Source organism: Heteronotia binoei, chromosome 15 (assembly GCF_032191835.1).
Source record: "Heteronotia binoei isolate CCM8104 ecotype False Entrance Well chromosome 15, APGP_CSIRO_Hbin_v1, whole genome shotgun sequence".
Classification (NCBI taxonomy): Eukaryota; Metazoa; Chordata; class Lepidosauria; order Squamata; family Gekkonidae; genus Heteronotia; species Heteronotia binoei.
The window spans coordinates 12,913,979-12,928,305 of NC_083237.1; the positions used below are offsets into that span (position 1 = coordinate 12,913,979).

A 14,327-nucleotide genomic window follows, 5' to 3' on the forward strand; every position below is an offset into this window, starting at 1 on the left:
ATTCCTGACTCCACACGTTTGATAATTCCCGGCCCTGGTGACCAGGCAGCACCTTACCCGTTCATCACCCACAATCTGGCCTACGAAGTCGACAGGGCACCTCTCACGGCGGGCCAATTGGCGCAGGAAAGTCGCATCACGAGGGCGGAGCAGGAGGGCGTTGGATTCTTGGTATTCAGCCCCCCAGATCTCCAGGACACTCAGTGTGGGGTCTCCCAGCTGGATAAGGAAGTGAGAGAAATGAGATTGAGCTCTGGAGCATTAACAGGCAGCAGAGGTCCATCAGTGGCCATTAGGCACAGTGTGTGCGTGTGTATGTGAGTCTCTCTGTCTGTGTGTGTCTCTCTGTGTATCTGTGTGTATATTTATTTATTTTGGCCACTGTGTGATACAGAGTGTTGGACTGGAAGGGCCATTGGCCTGATCCAACATGGCTTCTCTTATGTGACATACAGAGTTTAGCACTAATACTAGGGGGGAAACACTGGAAAAGATAGTTTATTATTTGTAATTTCTCTGGCTTTCTGCCTTTGGTTTTCAAGCAATTGCTTCTAGTCCTGTGTCAGCCAGAAAGAACGTAGGGTGCAGAACAAAAGACTGAATCACCGGTGGGGGGGGATGTGTGTCAAAAGACAGATGAATCTACAAGTTGTACGGAGAGAATGCGATACGGACCTGGAAGCGGCTTGCGTAGATAGTGGCCCCGGCTGGCTCACTCAGTTCTTTCAGCACATTTCCTAAGCAGAGAGGAAGAATAATTTGTCAGCTCCCTAAATCACTGGGGAATAGAACTTTGGTATTACCCCACTATGCTGTTATCTTTCTCCTCCAACCATTTTTTTTTTAATTCTTACCCATCAAAGTAGACAAAATCATTTCCTAATATGCCCCCATTGAGATGAGGAGAGGGAGATAATGGCAGCCATTTTGTTTCCTGGCCCTCTCCTGAGGGCCAAGGAATACAGCCAACACCTCAGGTCACCACAGATTCTAGGTAATGAAACCACAAATTCACTCACTCATTCATGTACTCGCTCAACTTCATTCATACTCCACCTTTCTCTCCAACTGGGACTCAAAGTGGTTTACATAATTCTCTTCCCCTTCATTTTATTCTCACAATAACTCTGTGAGGTAAATTAGGCTGAGATTATGTGACTGGCCCAAGGTCACCCAGCAAGCTTCCACGGCAGAGTGGAGACTTGAACTTGACTCTCACATATCTTAACAACATAATTTATATTCCATCTTTCTGCCAACATCAGGGCCACCAAGACAGCTGATTAAAAACATACATAATAAAAACAGGCCTTAAAATTCAAAAACCATTAAAAGTAAATAAAAAGACATCATTAGAACACTTAAAACCAAGCTAACATACATAAACAAAAACATAAAAAAACAAATTAAAACACAGAGTAGGAAAGAGGGATCACTGAGAGAACATTAGACAAGAACATTGAACTATGAGCTACTGCTGCTAGTTATTGTAAATGTTTCCTACATACGTGTGCAAAGCATTGCATATCATTTTTACTTCATGTTATCTCCCTCTCCAGGTCTACTATGCTGAGAGAAAAGTATCTCTGTATGATTCATTCTTCAGTGGGAAATTTGAAGCTGGGCCTTTGAGCATAACTACCTAAACCTCTACCAACTGTGCCAAATTCTGGGCCCCAGCATGTCTGTAGCACTAAAATGGCTGCTCTTTGCTCCCCTGTGAGTTTTCCTTCACCACACTGGTGCCATTAGAAAGCAATTCCCTGAAAAACCAAGATGGCTGCCACCCAACCCTCCAATGGGAGCTCTCTGGACAGCAGCTGTAACTGAGCTCCTGAGACACCAAGAAGAGAACAGTACAATACAGTGGCTTGCATGGCAGACAGACTGTGGAAATCTGGGTACCACTCAATCACAAAGATGCCCATGAGTCTGGTAGACTCCTTCATCCTAATCTTAGAAATCACCCTGGGCTTAATGAAGGAAAGGCAGAACTAATCCAGGTATAGTCATATTAATATTCTTCTGCAGCCTCAACACCTCTTCCAGGTTCTCACCATTGCCTCCAGCACCCTGGTCATGCAAGCTGCAGATGGGATTGTCCTCCCCACTCTCCACACAACCGCGCAGCACCCGGTTCATCTTCTGTTCCATCTCAGCATCTCCACGCTGCACAGCTCCAAAATCCAGCTCGCTGGCATTATCGCCCTGCACCTGTCAGACAAGAAACACAAGCCAGTGGGAAGAACTTTGAAGTGAGATACCAGAGCTTTGTCAACGATAGACCAGGAGAGAGAAAGGAAAAGCCCAAGAAACAGGCAGATTTCTGCTTCCTGCCCAGAAGCAAACAGAGCTTTTACCACAGGACAAGGATCCCCAACCTTTCTGAGCACCTTTGAAATTCTGATACAGCATGGTGAGCGCAGCCACAAAATGGCTGCCTCAGGAGGTGCAACCAGTCATAAAATGGCTGCCTCAGGAGGTGCAGCCAGTCACAAAATGGCTGCCACAATGCAGATCCTTGTGCTGTGGAGGCAGCTGCTATCAAAGCAACATTTTTAAAACAATCAGCACAGACAACACAATCTCCAGTGGCCAACCAGAAGCCATGTTGGCCAAAAGCCCCATGAGGCCCAAGCCATTTTCTAAAAACACTTGGCAGGCACCAGGAAAGATGTTAGCAGAAGCAGCACAGGCACCACACTAGGGATCCCTGCCACAGGATGTAGAAAGAGGCCATACCATTTTCACCTCAAGAAACAAATGGAGGGCATCCCCCACCTTACCTGGATGGAGGAAGCTGCTCCTCCCCCAACACCGATTCGATAGACGGGGCCTCCAACCTTCACAACATTCATACCTGGAGATTCAATAAAATACTATCTAAGACTAATCATACAATGTGAAATCCAGTACTGGACACCAAATTTGGCATCTGGAGACTCACCATTTCCCTTTTTAAAAAACAAACCAAGTTTGTAGCCCTTATGGCTCCTAACACAAGCTTCGAGGTACATGTACATGCTCACTGAAGCTGAGGGAAGGGGAAAATAGTTCCATCAATGCGGACGAGGTCTTTAGAAGCTTGTACAGGTCTTTTCCCATCCCCAGCAAAGCAGACTTAAAAGCTAAGCAAAACTATGACTGGTATTGCATGCAAAACAGACTCTTTCAATTAATGGTGTTTATGTTCATCAGTTATACAATCGATTGCATGCACAAAGAGGCACAGAAGTAAAAAATATAAGTTAAAATAAAAATGGTACTTTGGTTTTAGGCAACACGTCTGTTTCATAGTCAACGCTATCTGCCTAGGAAAACGCTCCTTTCTAGTGGAACAAAGTGTTCCAAAGAAGTATTCCTCTCTCAAAAAAACAGGGGAGATGCCTCTTCCCGCATGTATGAGACGAAAGAGGAATAGTTTAAAATAGAGCCACCCAAGCCACAGTTTTAATAAGTATTTTTTTAAAAATAGTAATTTTTAAAAATGGTTTGCTGCCTAAATAATCAGGAGAGGACACCTTCTTAGACACTCAAAGGCTGTGACCACACTTACTAAAACAATGCACTTTCAATCCATTTTCAATGCACTTTACAACTGGATTTCTACTGTATGAACTGGCAAAATCCAGTTGAAAAGTGGGTTGAAAGTGCATTATTGTGTTTGTGTGATCGCAGCCAAAGAGTAATTGACTGGTCTATGCGATTCATTGTTATAGACCTAAAATGTATCCATAAAGCCATTATGTCACATTAGATGCCTTCGACATGCCATCTGGATGCATGATCAATAAAAACAAATGTTCACAAACATCACGGCATTTCTCAGCATAAAATTCTGATTATTGAAAAACAAAAAGACAGCACACTGCATAAAATTTCCCTCTGGGTGTCATTGCATTGGTTTTAAAGACACCTCCGTTTTTAGGGGGAAGTGTTTGTGAGTTTCCTGCATTGTGCAGGGAGTTGGACTAGATGACCCTAGAGGTCCCTTCCAACTCTATGATTCTATACCTGCGTATTAGTTTTACAGCACAATCCTGTACCGGCTTATGCCAAAGTAAGTCCCCCTCCCACATAAGGGGGCATAGGACAACACCCTTCTCTTTGTCTAGTATCAACAATTCTCATTCACCCCCAGGCCTCTGAGATACAGGCAAAACAATAGTTGTAAGAATCCTTTACCAGGCTGTGGGATTTCTTTGCGCACATGCACGTCCTCTATGGCCCCGATGCCCCCGCTGAACATGATGGGCTTGATCCACTCATATCGCTCACCATCCACCAGACACTGCCCAAATGAGCGTGCGAAGCCTACGTGGAAGAATATTGCATTAATGGTGCCAGCATCTTTCACTCCTCAACATCTCCCGCCATTCTGCCTTTAGTCTCCATGCTGCCACAACTGTTGTTCATGATTTCCAATTTTTCAAAGTGGAAAAAAACAGCAACTGAGTCTTGGGACCAACATTACATGCTGAAGGAAAACTTCCATCTACCTCAGGAGTCTTCAAGTCTTTGAGTTTGCAGCCACCTTTCAGAATACTGACAGAAGGTGATGGCCACAGTCACAAAACAACTGAGACAAAATGGCTGCTGCTGAAGGCAAAAAATAGCTGACACAAAATGGCCGCTGATGAAGACGGAAAATCATTAATACAACAAATGGCTGCGCTGAAGGTGGAAAACAGCTCCCACAAAATGGCTGCTGCTGAGGGTGGAGCCAGCCACAAAATGGGGCTGTGGTTTACCGTCAATCACACACAGTGAAAATCCTTGTGGTGTGTTGGCAGCATTTTTAAAACTATCTGTATGGTCAATCAAATCTCCAATGGCCAAACAGCCCAACTAGGAGAGGTGATAACAGACACTACCATGGGGATCCCTGATCTACTGCTTCCCTGGGAGACTTCTCTGGAGTCAGGCCCTTGGTCTATCAAGATTAGTATTGTCTACTCTGACTGGCAGCTGCTTTCCAGCATCTTAAACAGAGGTCTTGGGACCATTATCATATGAAGCTCTCTTCTACGGAATCTTGCTGAATGTTTGCCTCTCGAGTTCAGTATTGTCTACTTGGACTGGCAGCTGCTCTCCAGGGCCATAAGTGGTGGTCTCACTACTTGGTCCTTTTAACCAGTGAAGCTAGGGACTGAACTTCGCATTTTGGAAGGCAAAGCAGATGTTTTACCATTGAACCACAAACCTGTTAACCAAATGACACATTCTCACCTGCCAGCACAGGTTCCCCAAATTTGTTTCCGTAATCTGAAGCACCGTCACTGGCTCCAATGGCCACTTCTACAGGCCGAGCAAAGTTGCCTGGGTATGGCAGGGATGAATCCTCCCATGGTAAGGAGTATCCTGCAGCCAAGAATGGGGGAAAAAAATATCACAGGATGGAGTTCCACCAGAAGACCAAAACTCCAAGATATACCTTCTGTCTGGGACCCAGGAATGAATGCCTCATCTCTGTGTTTCTACTCAGCCTCAAACAACGTGACATGGCCAAGACTGTGTGCGATCCAGATGGGATACAAGCTGTGGGTTTGGATACCTATCTAGGCCAGAACTGGGGATCTTGAGAAATCTCGGTTTTCAATTTTAAAAAGTTCCTAGTCCATAAGGGGGAGGAAAGGGAGCCAGTACACCTCAGGAAAGCTGAGCATGACTTATAAACAGGAGATAGTGGGAGCTGAATTCTGCACACACGTCCCTCCAGAAATAATAAAAAAAACATATTTAGTAGTAGAATCTGGTTTTCTCCTTAAACATACAAATGTGGGACTATCAGCTTTGGGCCACAGTTTGGAAGTACAGCTCAATTTGGGTCCAGTCATACCTTGCAGATCAACAAGTCTGTTTCCGAGAGTCAAAGCTCCCTTCAACAGATATAATACAGAATGGAGACCTCAATTCCTTATATCCCTGTCAGAAAATAGGAGGGGCGTAGCAAATATGAAAATAGATGCTGAGTCTTAGAACCAAGTTTGACTACAGTGGCACCTTTAAGACCAACAAAGTTTTATTCAAGGTATAAGCTTTCGTATGCATGCACACTTCCTCAGATACACTGAAATGAACGTTAACGGTTCATATATATATATATATGCCTCTACATAGGTAAACACCAAATTAGCATACAACTGAATGAAAATGTTTTAACATAAGCAAAGGCCAAAACAGCAATAACAAGTTAGGTTTATATGGTCACCAGGTCACCATTTGTTTGAGTTTAATTATTTGGGGGGGGGGGGGGAGAAACAGTGTAGCAATAATTGTAGCAGATAATAATTTGATTGTTTAAATTGTTTAACTATTTTTATATTTTTTATTGTTTTATATTATTGGTTTTTATTGTTATTTTACAAGTTGTGAGCTGCCCTGAGGAGACAGAAGTGCAAAAGTATTCTTCTTAAAAGTTCAGAGTAATCAACTGAGACTCTAGTGTTAATCCTACGTAGAGGAATGTCTCTATACATGAACTGTTAACTTCCACTTCTATGTATCGTGTGTAGATGCACACGAAAGTTCGCACCTTGAATCAAACACCATTGGACTAAAAGGTGCCACTAACTTTGTTCTGCTACTTCAGATCAACACGGCTCCACACCGGGATGCTGAGTCTTATTAGGGAAAGGTGAAAGGTACGCTTATTAGGGAAAGCTGCGCTACAGAGATCCTAAATAAACAGGGAAAGAGATGGTCTCAAGAAGTCCCCAAGTAACTGAGAATTTGAAACATCCTTCCAGCCCATGTTCTTCATTGGGCCCAACGCACGGCCCCTAACCTGGAATGTTGAGATTGCCAAAGCTGTATCCAGCCGTGCCCGCAATGACATGGGCCCCACGGCCTGCGCACTGGACGTCCCGGATTCGCCCGCCGGTCCCGGTGGTCGCCCCGCTGAAGGGAGCAACCCCTGCAAGGAGAAATTTTAAAAAGGTAAAGCCGGGTTTGCGCTGAGATTTAAAAGACAGGTTTGCACTAAGATTTCTTTTAACGGGTTGACACCATTTCATCTATGCTCAGATTTTCTGTCAGGACTCCTCATCTGAGCAGCTGCAGGCATTCAAGAGGTAGCTTTTAAACGGTGAAGCTGCTCACTCACGAGGGACTCGCAGAAATGCAGATTGCTCATCACTGCCTGGTTAACAATTGTGGGAGGACAAAGAGCAGAACGCCGGAGTGGCAGAGTGGACTGTGCCCCTTCAGCTGCCTTGAGCGCCCTTTGGTGGGCAGACAGAGGGCCCTGTTCCAAATAAATCAAAACACTGCATGTGAAGGATCCCACTTTGGGGCACTTCCTTACATTATGAGCTCCTCAAACCAGAAAAGTAATCAGCTGTTCCCCCGCAAGGCTAGCCTTCTGTTTGCAAGGAAATTCTGAGGCGAACATTCCAAGGAGTGACCCACCCCACGATGTGTAAAGCGGTGCAATCCATTTTACCACTCTTGACACTCCACCACTTTGGGTGCAGATCAGGCCTTGAGAAGGGTAACCAAAATATTTCAGAGAAGGATTAGGGCAGGAGTGTCAAACATGCGGCTTGGGGGGCCAAATCAGGCCCCCGAGCAACTGGCTGTCATCTGCTCTCTTCTCTCTCTCTCTTGCTTCTTTCTGCATAATAACTTGCTTTGCAAGACTCGCTCAATCGCACAGGAGCTACAGAGCAAAGCCTCTATTTTCTCCATTGGCTGAGGATACTCCCTTGGGAAGGAAGGTGGGGGGAGGCAGAACCTGCTTTGCCAGGCTTTCTCAATCACACAGCGGCGCTACTGAGGCAAGCCTCTCTTCCTTCTATTGGCTGAGGCTCCTCCCCCTCCTGGTCCCCTTGGGAAGGAAGAAAAGAGCCAGAGTATCCTTGCCCAGTTTCCTGGATCCCATAGGAGAAATACAAAGAAAGCTCCTTTAAGACCAATGAGTGTTAATGTTTTAAGCATGTTCAATTTTAAGCTTTTAAAAAAAATCTTTGTGTTTGTGTCCTTTATAAAGTTTATATATCTGCTACCTAAACTTAAAATAGGTGCACACATGGCCCAGCTCAACATGGCCTGGCCCGGCAAGGTCACATTTACGTCAGATCCGGCCCTCATGAGTTTGACACCCCTGGATTCAGGTCTGCTCCTTCACTGACTGTTTGTAGTGATCAAAATCCTATTAGTCCAGAACTTTTCTCCCCTGTAGAACAGAACACAATTACATGGATTACAGATCACCTGTCCACCATCTGAGAGGCAAGGGAGAATGCCCATTTTGCCCGCAATGTCAAGGATATAAAAAGACAAAAGGAGGTACTTTATATCATATCAGGCCAATGGGGCCCGTTCTATCCTGAGAGGGAGAATGGCTTCTAGGCCTCAGGCAGCAAACTGACTTAGGATCCACACGATGCACTAAAAAGCCACTCCCCCAAGACGTGTGTCTTGGGGGAGTGGCTTTTTAGTGCATCGTGTGGATCCTAAGTCAGTTTGCTGCCTGAGGCCTAGAAGACACAATCTTTTCCGTTTCACTCACCGGTAGGGAAGTTGTGGGTCTCTGCTGTGAAAATGACATGCCGAGTGGAAGTCCGTTTCTCAAAGGGGCTAGCGCGTGATGGGTCTCTGGGCCACAGCGAAAGAATCTCCTTGCCCTCGATTGCGCTGAAGGAGGGGAAAGTCACACAGTGAATATATACTCCAGCCATATACTCCAAGAAGCCACACGGCTCCAAATATGCGAATCTGACCATTGGTCCATCAAGGTCAGTATTGCCTGCTCAGACTGGCAGCATCTCTCTGGGAGCTCAGATCTTTCACATCACCCGACCCTTTTCAATTAGAGATGTCAAAGGCTGAACCTGGGACCTTAGGCAGACCAAGCAAATACTGTTACCACTGAGCCACGGCCCCTCCTATTAGAAGGGCAGGAAGCCTTATGAATCGCCATAGCAACCCTGGTAAGTCTCCATGATGGAAACTAGGCACAGGGCATGCCCATCTTCAGCTCACTGGGGAGAAAACCCACCTGCTGTTATCACAGAACTTGATGACGTTGTTGGGGTTGCTACGCTCCTGGGTTTTCATGATGGACTCAAAGAGGGACTCTTTGACTTCCTGACCATCCACCTTGAGGCGGCCTTTGAAGAACCAGTGCCGGCTGTGTTCACTGCGGAGAATTCAAAAGGGAAATGAGAGACAAATATGAGCTACTCAGGGCTCCCATGGAAGTAGCAGACCAGGGATCCCCATGGTGGTGTTCATCAAAACCTCTCCTGGAACCGACCAAACACTTTTAGAAAGTGTGCAGGGTTGGGGCAGCTTTAGCCTAGCGAGGCTTCTGTTGGGCCACTGGAGATTTGATGGGCTGTACAGATTTTTAAAAATGTGTGCCACCACAGTTCAAGGATCTTCACTCTGTGTGATTGAAGGTAAGCCACAGTCCCATTTTGTGCCAGCTGTTTTCCACCTTCAGCAGCAGCCATTTTGTGTCAGCTATTTTCCGCCTTCAGCGGCAGCCATTTTGTGTCAGCTATTTTCCGCCTTCAGTGGCAGCCATTTTGCGTCTGTGATTTCATGGCTGTGCCCACCACCTTGTGTTGGAATTCCAAAAGGTGCATGAAAATTCAAAGACTTGGGACCCCTGAGGTAGATGGAAGTTTCCCTCAGCTTTCAGGTCTCACACCCGATTAGCATTAAGGACTCTTGGAATGCGACTCTATCTATATTTATTCCTAAGGGAGTTCAGTCTTCAACATCTGGTCATTTTTAAAGTAACCTGCCTTGGGATAGTTTTTATTCTGCTTCTATTTGGTTGTCTATTTTGCAGCTTGTATTGTTTTTCAGATTTCACCTTATTGTTTTATATCAGACCTCCAAATTGCTGGGTATCTCATTGTGATTTGCTTTTTTCAGACTTGTGGGGAAATCAGCAATCAAAGAAGTAAAATGTGATCTTCACAAGCAAACCTTTTGTCTTGTTTTATTATTGACCATTCTCACATATTTCTGATTTTCTTGTGTTGCCTTTACTTGGTGAGGTATATGGAGAAGGTCTCTGGAAATATGCTAAATAAATGCAACTAGTTTCTAAGCGTTGAACTTTGTGTGGGTGTGCAGTGACTCATGGTGAACCCATAGGGTTTCCAACGCAAGAAGTGAACAGAAGTGGTTTGCCATTGCCTGCCCCTGTATAGTGACCCTGGTATTCCTTGGTGGTCTCCCATCCAAATATTGACCAAGGCTGACCCTGCTTAGCTTCCAAGATCCGACAAGATCAGGCCAGCCTTGGCCATCCAGGTGAGCAACGGACGAGAATCTGGGAAACCCCGGTTCGAACCCCCACTCAGCCACGGAAGCTTGCTGGGTGACCCTGGGCCAGTCACACACTCTGAGCCGAACCTACCTCATAAGATCATTGTGAGGATTAAATGGAGAGGAAAGAATGTCAGCTACTTTGGTTCCTATTGAGGGGTAAGGGGGAGGAAGTCAATAAATAAATCGGAAGGATAGCAAAGCAGCATACCTGTTTGACTGGGCAAGGTCAAAGCACTCCACACTGGTGGGATTCCTGCCAAGCTTCTGGAAAAGGTTTGTGTAGAAGTCCAAATCCCAGGAATCAAAGGCCAGCCCTGCAAGACAGAGGAGTGCGTTGTGTAACTGATGCAGTTACCTTTGCTCTTTGGTATACCCCCCCTTTCCTTTCTCTTCTAGGTCCGTTGAGTCGCAAAGTATATTAGAATCAAGGCAAAAGAGAGTTCTGCCTTCAGGGTAGCTTTCCTCTCTACATGAGGCTGGCAAATACAGAGCCAGCCCAACCCTGTCCAACTCTTTAAGGCCTTGAGAGAGCTCCTCCCTCCCTACACGGGGCTTTTCGACTCCCCAAAGCAGCGGCCAGAGCCTGAGAAGCTCTTTATTAAGGTTGTACCCACCTCATAGTTAGGAGGAATGTTCCAATTTGGCTCTGCATGCCTCCTCTGAATGACCAGGAGCCAAACACAGGATTAGCAGAATCCCATGACGCAGCTCTTGCTAGGACTCTCCTACTTCAGCCTCTAAGCAGCCCCGTGCCCTTAAATGTTCCGATCATACAGTTCCCTCATTTTCCATCTGAAATGGTTCAGCCCAAGTCTCTGCAGACTCCGTAGTTTGGCTCAGATAGTGGTGGTGGGATTCCCCTCTCACTGTCATGTCTTAATTTATCTAACCAACCGTGATACCCACCAAGTGCTCATGCCACAAACATCAGGGCTCCTTTTCTAGCATATTAGGCCACACACCCCTGCTGTAGCCAATCCTCCTGGAGCTTGCAATAGGCCCCGTACTTAGAGCCCTCTAAGCTCTTGGAGACTGGCTACATCAGGAGGGGTTGGCCTAATATGCAGAGGAACTCCTGCTAGAAAAAGAGCTCTGCACAAACTTATAGCCCTGGCCACCTCTAACCAGCTCGTTCTTGGCGTCTCATGTTTATTCGCTCATTTACAAAATTCATATCCCGCCTTTCTGCCCTTACAGGGGACTCCAACAAAACAAAAAAGGCTTCACTCACTGGCAGACTGAAGGGGGCAGAGGAATCCCCCTGGGGGGAAAGTTCCAGCGCCTCGGTGCCATGACCAAGGAGGCCTTGTCCTAGTTACCGCCTGCCTCACCTCAGAAAGCACCTGAAACAGGGCCTCCAAAAATGACTGTAGTGGTCAGGCAGGCACATACCCAGTTGGTTGTTGGCCTTCACCAATGCGGCTCTCCCTTCTCCTAGAATATCCACATGGAACACCGGTTCAGGGCGGACGGCTACGGCAAAGCTAGTAATGGGCTCCAGGTAGCGCTGTTCAGTCATCCGGTCATGCAGGGAAGCTACAAGGCAGGCCTCCTGAGACAACGAGGGGCGCTGGTCACACTGAAAGACAAAAGCAAATCTGTCCTGACTTGGAAATTCCAGGCAAACACAATCTCATCAGATCTTGGAAGCGAAGTACTCTGGCAAGTACTTGGATGGGAGACCTCCTTGGAATACTAGGAGTCAAAAGGTAGGCTTCATTCAGCCAGCTCTGAATATCCCCCAGGCCCCCAGTACGGGTCAGACCTCAGAGGTCACCATGGCTTCAAGGGAAGGGAGGGAGGAGCGAGCAAATCCAACGTCAGCATTTAAGAAACAAGCCAGAGAGAGCGAGCGGAAAGAACATGAGAAGCCATGTTGGATCAGGCCAATGGCCCATCCAGTCCAACACTCTGTGACACATAAGAACATAAGAGAAGCCACGCTGGATCAGGCCAATGGCCCATCCAGTCCAACACTCTGTGCGACACAGTGGCCCAAAAATATATATATATATATACACACACACTGTGGCTAATAGCCACTGATGGACCTCTGTTCCATATTTTTATCTAACCCCCTCTTGAAGCTGGCTATGCTTGTAGCCGCCACCACCTCCTGTGGCAGTGAATTCCACATGTCAATCACCCTTTGGGTGAAGAAGTACTTCCTTTTATCCCGACTGCTCAGCAATTTCATAGAATGCCCACAAGTTCTTGTATTGTGAGAAAGGGAGAAAAGTACTTCTTTCTCTACTTTCTCCATCCCATGCATAATCTTGTAAACCTCTATCATGTCACCTCGCAGTCGATGTTTCTCCAAGCTAAAGAGCCCCAAGCGTTTCAACCTTTCTTCATAGGGAAATTGTTCCAACCCTTTAATCATTCTAGTTGCCCTTTTCTGGACTTTTTCCAATGCTATAATATCCTTTTTGAGGTGCGGTGACCAGAATTGTACACAGCATTCCAAATGAGACCGCACCATCGATTTATACAGGGGCATTATGATACTGGCTGATTTGTTTTCAATTCCCTTCCTAATAATTCCCAGCATGGCATTGGCCTTTTTTATTACAATCGCACACTGTCATTTTCAGTGAGTTATCCACCATGACCCCAAGATCTCTCTCTTGGTCAGTCTCTGCCAGTTCACACCCCATCAACTTGTATTTGTAGCTGGGATTTTTGGCCCCAATGTGCATTACTTTGCACTTAGCCACACTGAACCTCATCTGCCACGTTGACGCCCACTCACCCAGCCTCAACAGATCCCTTTGGAGTGCCTCACAATCCTCTCTGGTTCTCACCACCCTGAACAATTTAGTGTCATCTGCAAACTTGGCCACTTCACTGCTCATTCCCAACTCCAAATCATTTATGAACAAGTTAAAGAGCATGGGACCCAGTACTGAGCCCTGCAGCACCCCACTGCTTACCGTCCTCCACTGCAAGGACTGCCCATTTATACTCTCTCTCTGCTTCCTATTAATTAGCCAGTTTTTGATCCACAAGAGGACCTGTCCTTTTATTCCATGACTCTCGAGCTTACTAAGGAGTCTTTGATGAGGAACTTTATCAAAAGCTTTCTGGAAGTCAAGGTAAACAACATCTATCGGGTCCCCTTTGTCCACATGTTTGTTCACCCCCTCAAAGAAATGTAACAGGTTAGTGAGGCAAGATCTTCCCTTGCAGAACCCATGCTGAGTCTTCCTCAATAACCCGTGTTCATCAATGTGCCTACTCATTCTGTCCTTGATAATGGTTTCTACCAACTTTCCCGGTATTGAAGTTAGACTGACTGGCCTGTAATTTCCCAGATCTCCTCTGGAACCCTTTTTAAAGATGGGGGTGACATTTGCTACCTTCCAGTCCTCAGGAACGCAGCAGAAACTCCAGCCAAAGAAAATTTGTGGGGAAAGTAGACTGACTCTCACCTTGATGAGGTAGCGACGAGAACACTCAATCCTGTCAACCATTTCCAGTCCAGCTGCCCGACACACTGAGACCGCATTCGTGGAAGCTGCCGTGGAGAAGTTCAACCTGCAGTTATAAAAAATCCACAACACCGCACGTAAATGCAATTTTGAACTCTCTCTTGTGTACAGGCACTCTCAAACCTTTCCACTATAAGACACAGGTAACACAACAACAGTGGTCAGAGCTACAAAGCTCAACTTGGTCAAGTCATGCTGTCTCAGCCAACCTACCTCATGATATTGTTATGAGATAAACAGGAGGAAGAGGGAATCACCTCTGTCATCCTGAGCGTCTTGAAGGGACAACAGGGTAAAAATGCGACAGATATAATAAACCGGGGGACCCTCCATCACAGTGTACGTGGAAGCCATGGCAACCAGTGGCACACCTTTCCTCATGTCAAGTGTTTTTGGACATTGGGCAGGACCAAAGGAGGCTTTTGCCCAGCAAGGCTTCTGATTGGCCAACAGAGAGATGATTGGCTGTGCAGATTTTTAAATAGTTGCTCTGGCAGCAGCTGCTGCCGCCAGCATTAGAATCTTCTCTGCACGAAAGCAAGCAAG

General features: G+C 46.1%; 1 protein-coding gene across 1 annotated transcript in view; it reads right to left on the reverse strand.

The window, feature by feature from the left end:
- PFAS (phosphoribosylformylglycinamidine synthase) overlaps positions 1-14,327 on the reverse strand; it is a 38,197-nt gene that overhangs the window by 22,477 nt on the left and 1,393 nt on the right. The window contains exons 3-14 of the mRNA XM_060256196.1: positions 13,722-13,827; positions 11,683-11,869; positions 10,499-10,604; positions 9,002-9,142; positions 8,513-8,637; positions 6,788-6,916; positions 5,230-5,361; positions 4,186-4,314; positions 2,787-2,860; positions 2,058-2,214; positions 676-737; positions 58-219 (exon numbers count right to left, since the gene is read on the reverse strand). Coding sequence (XP_060112179.1) covers positions 58-219; positions 676-737; positions 2,058-2,214; positions 2,787-2,860; positions 4,186-4,314; positions 5,230-5,361; positions 6,788-6,916; positions 8,513-8,637; positions 9,002-9,142; positions 10,499-10,604; positions 11,683-11,869; positions 13,722-13,827 — 1,510 coding nt within the window. The remainder of the gene's footprint in view (positions 1-57; positions 220-675; positions 738-2,057; positions 2,215-2,786; positions 2,861-4,185; positions 4,315-5,229; positions 5,362-6,787; positions 6,917-8,512; positions 8,638-9,001; positions 9,143-10,498; positions 10,605-11,682; positions 11,870-13,721; positions 13,828-14,327) is intronic.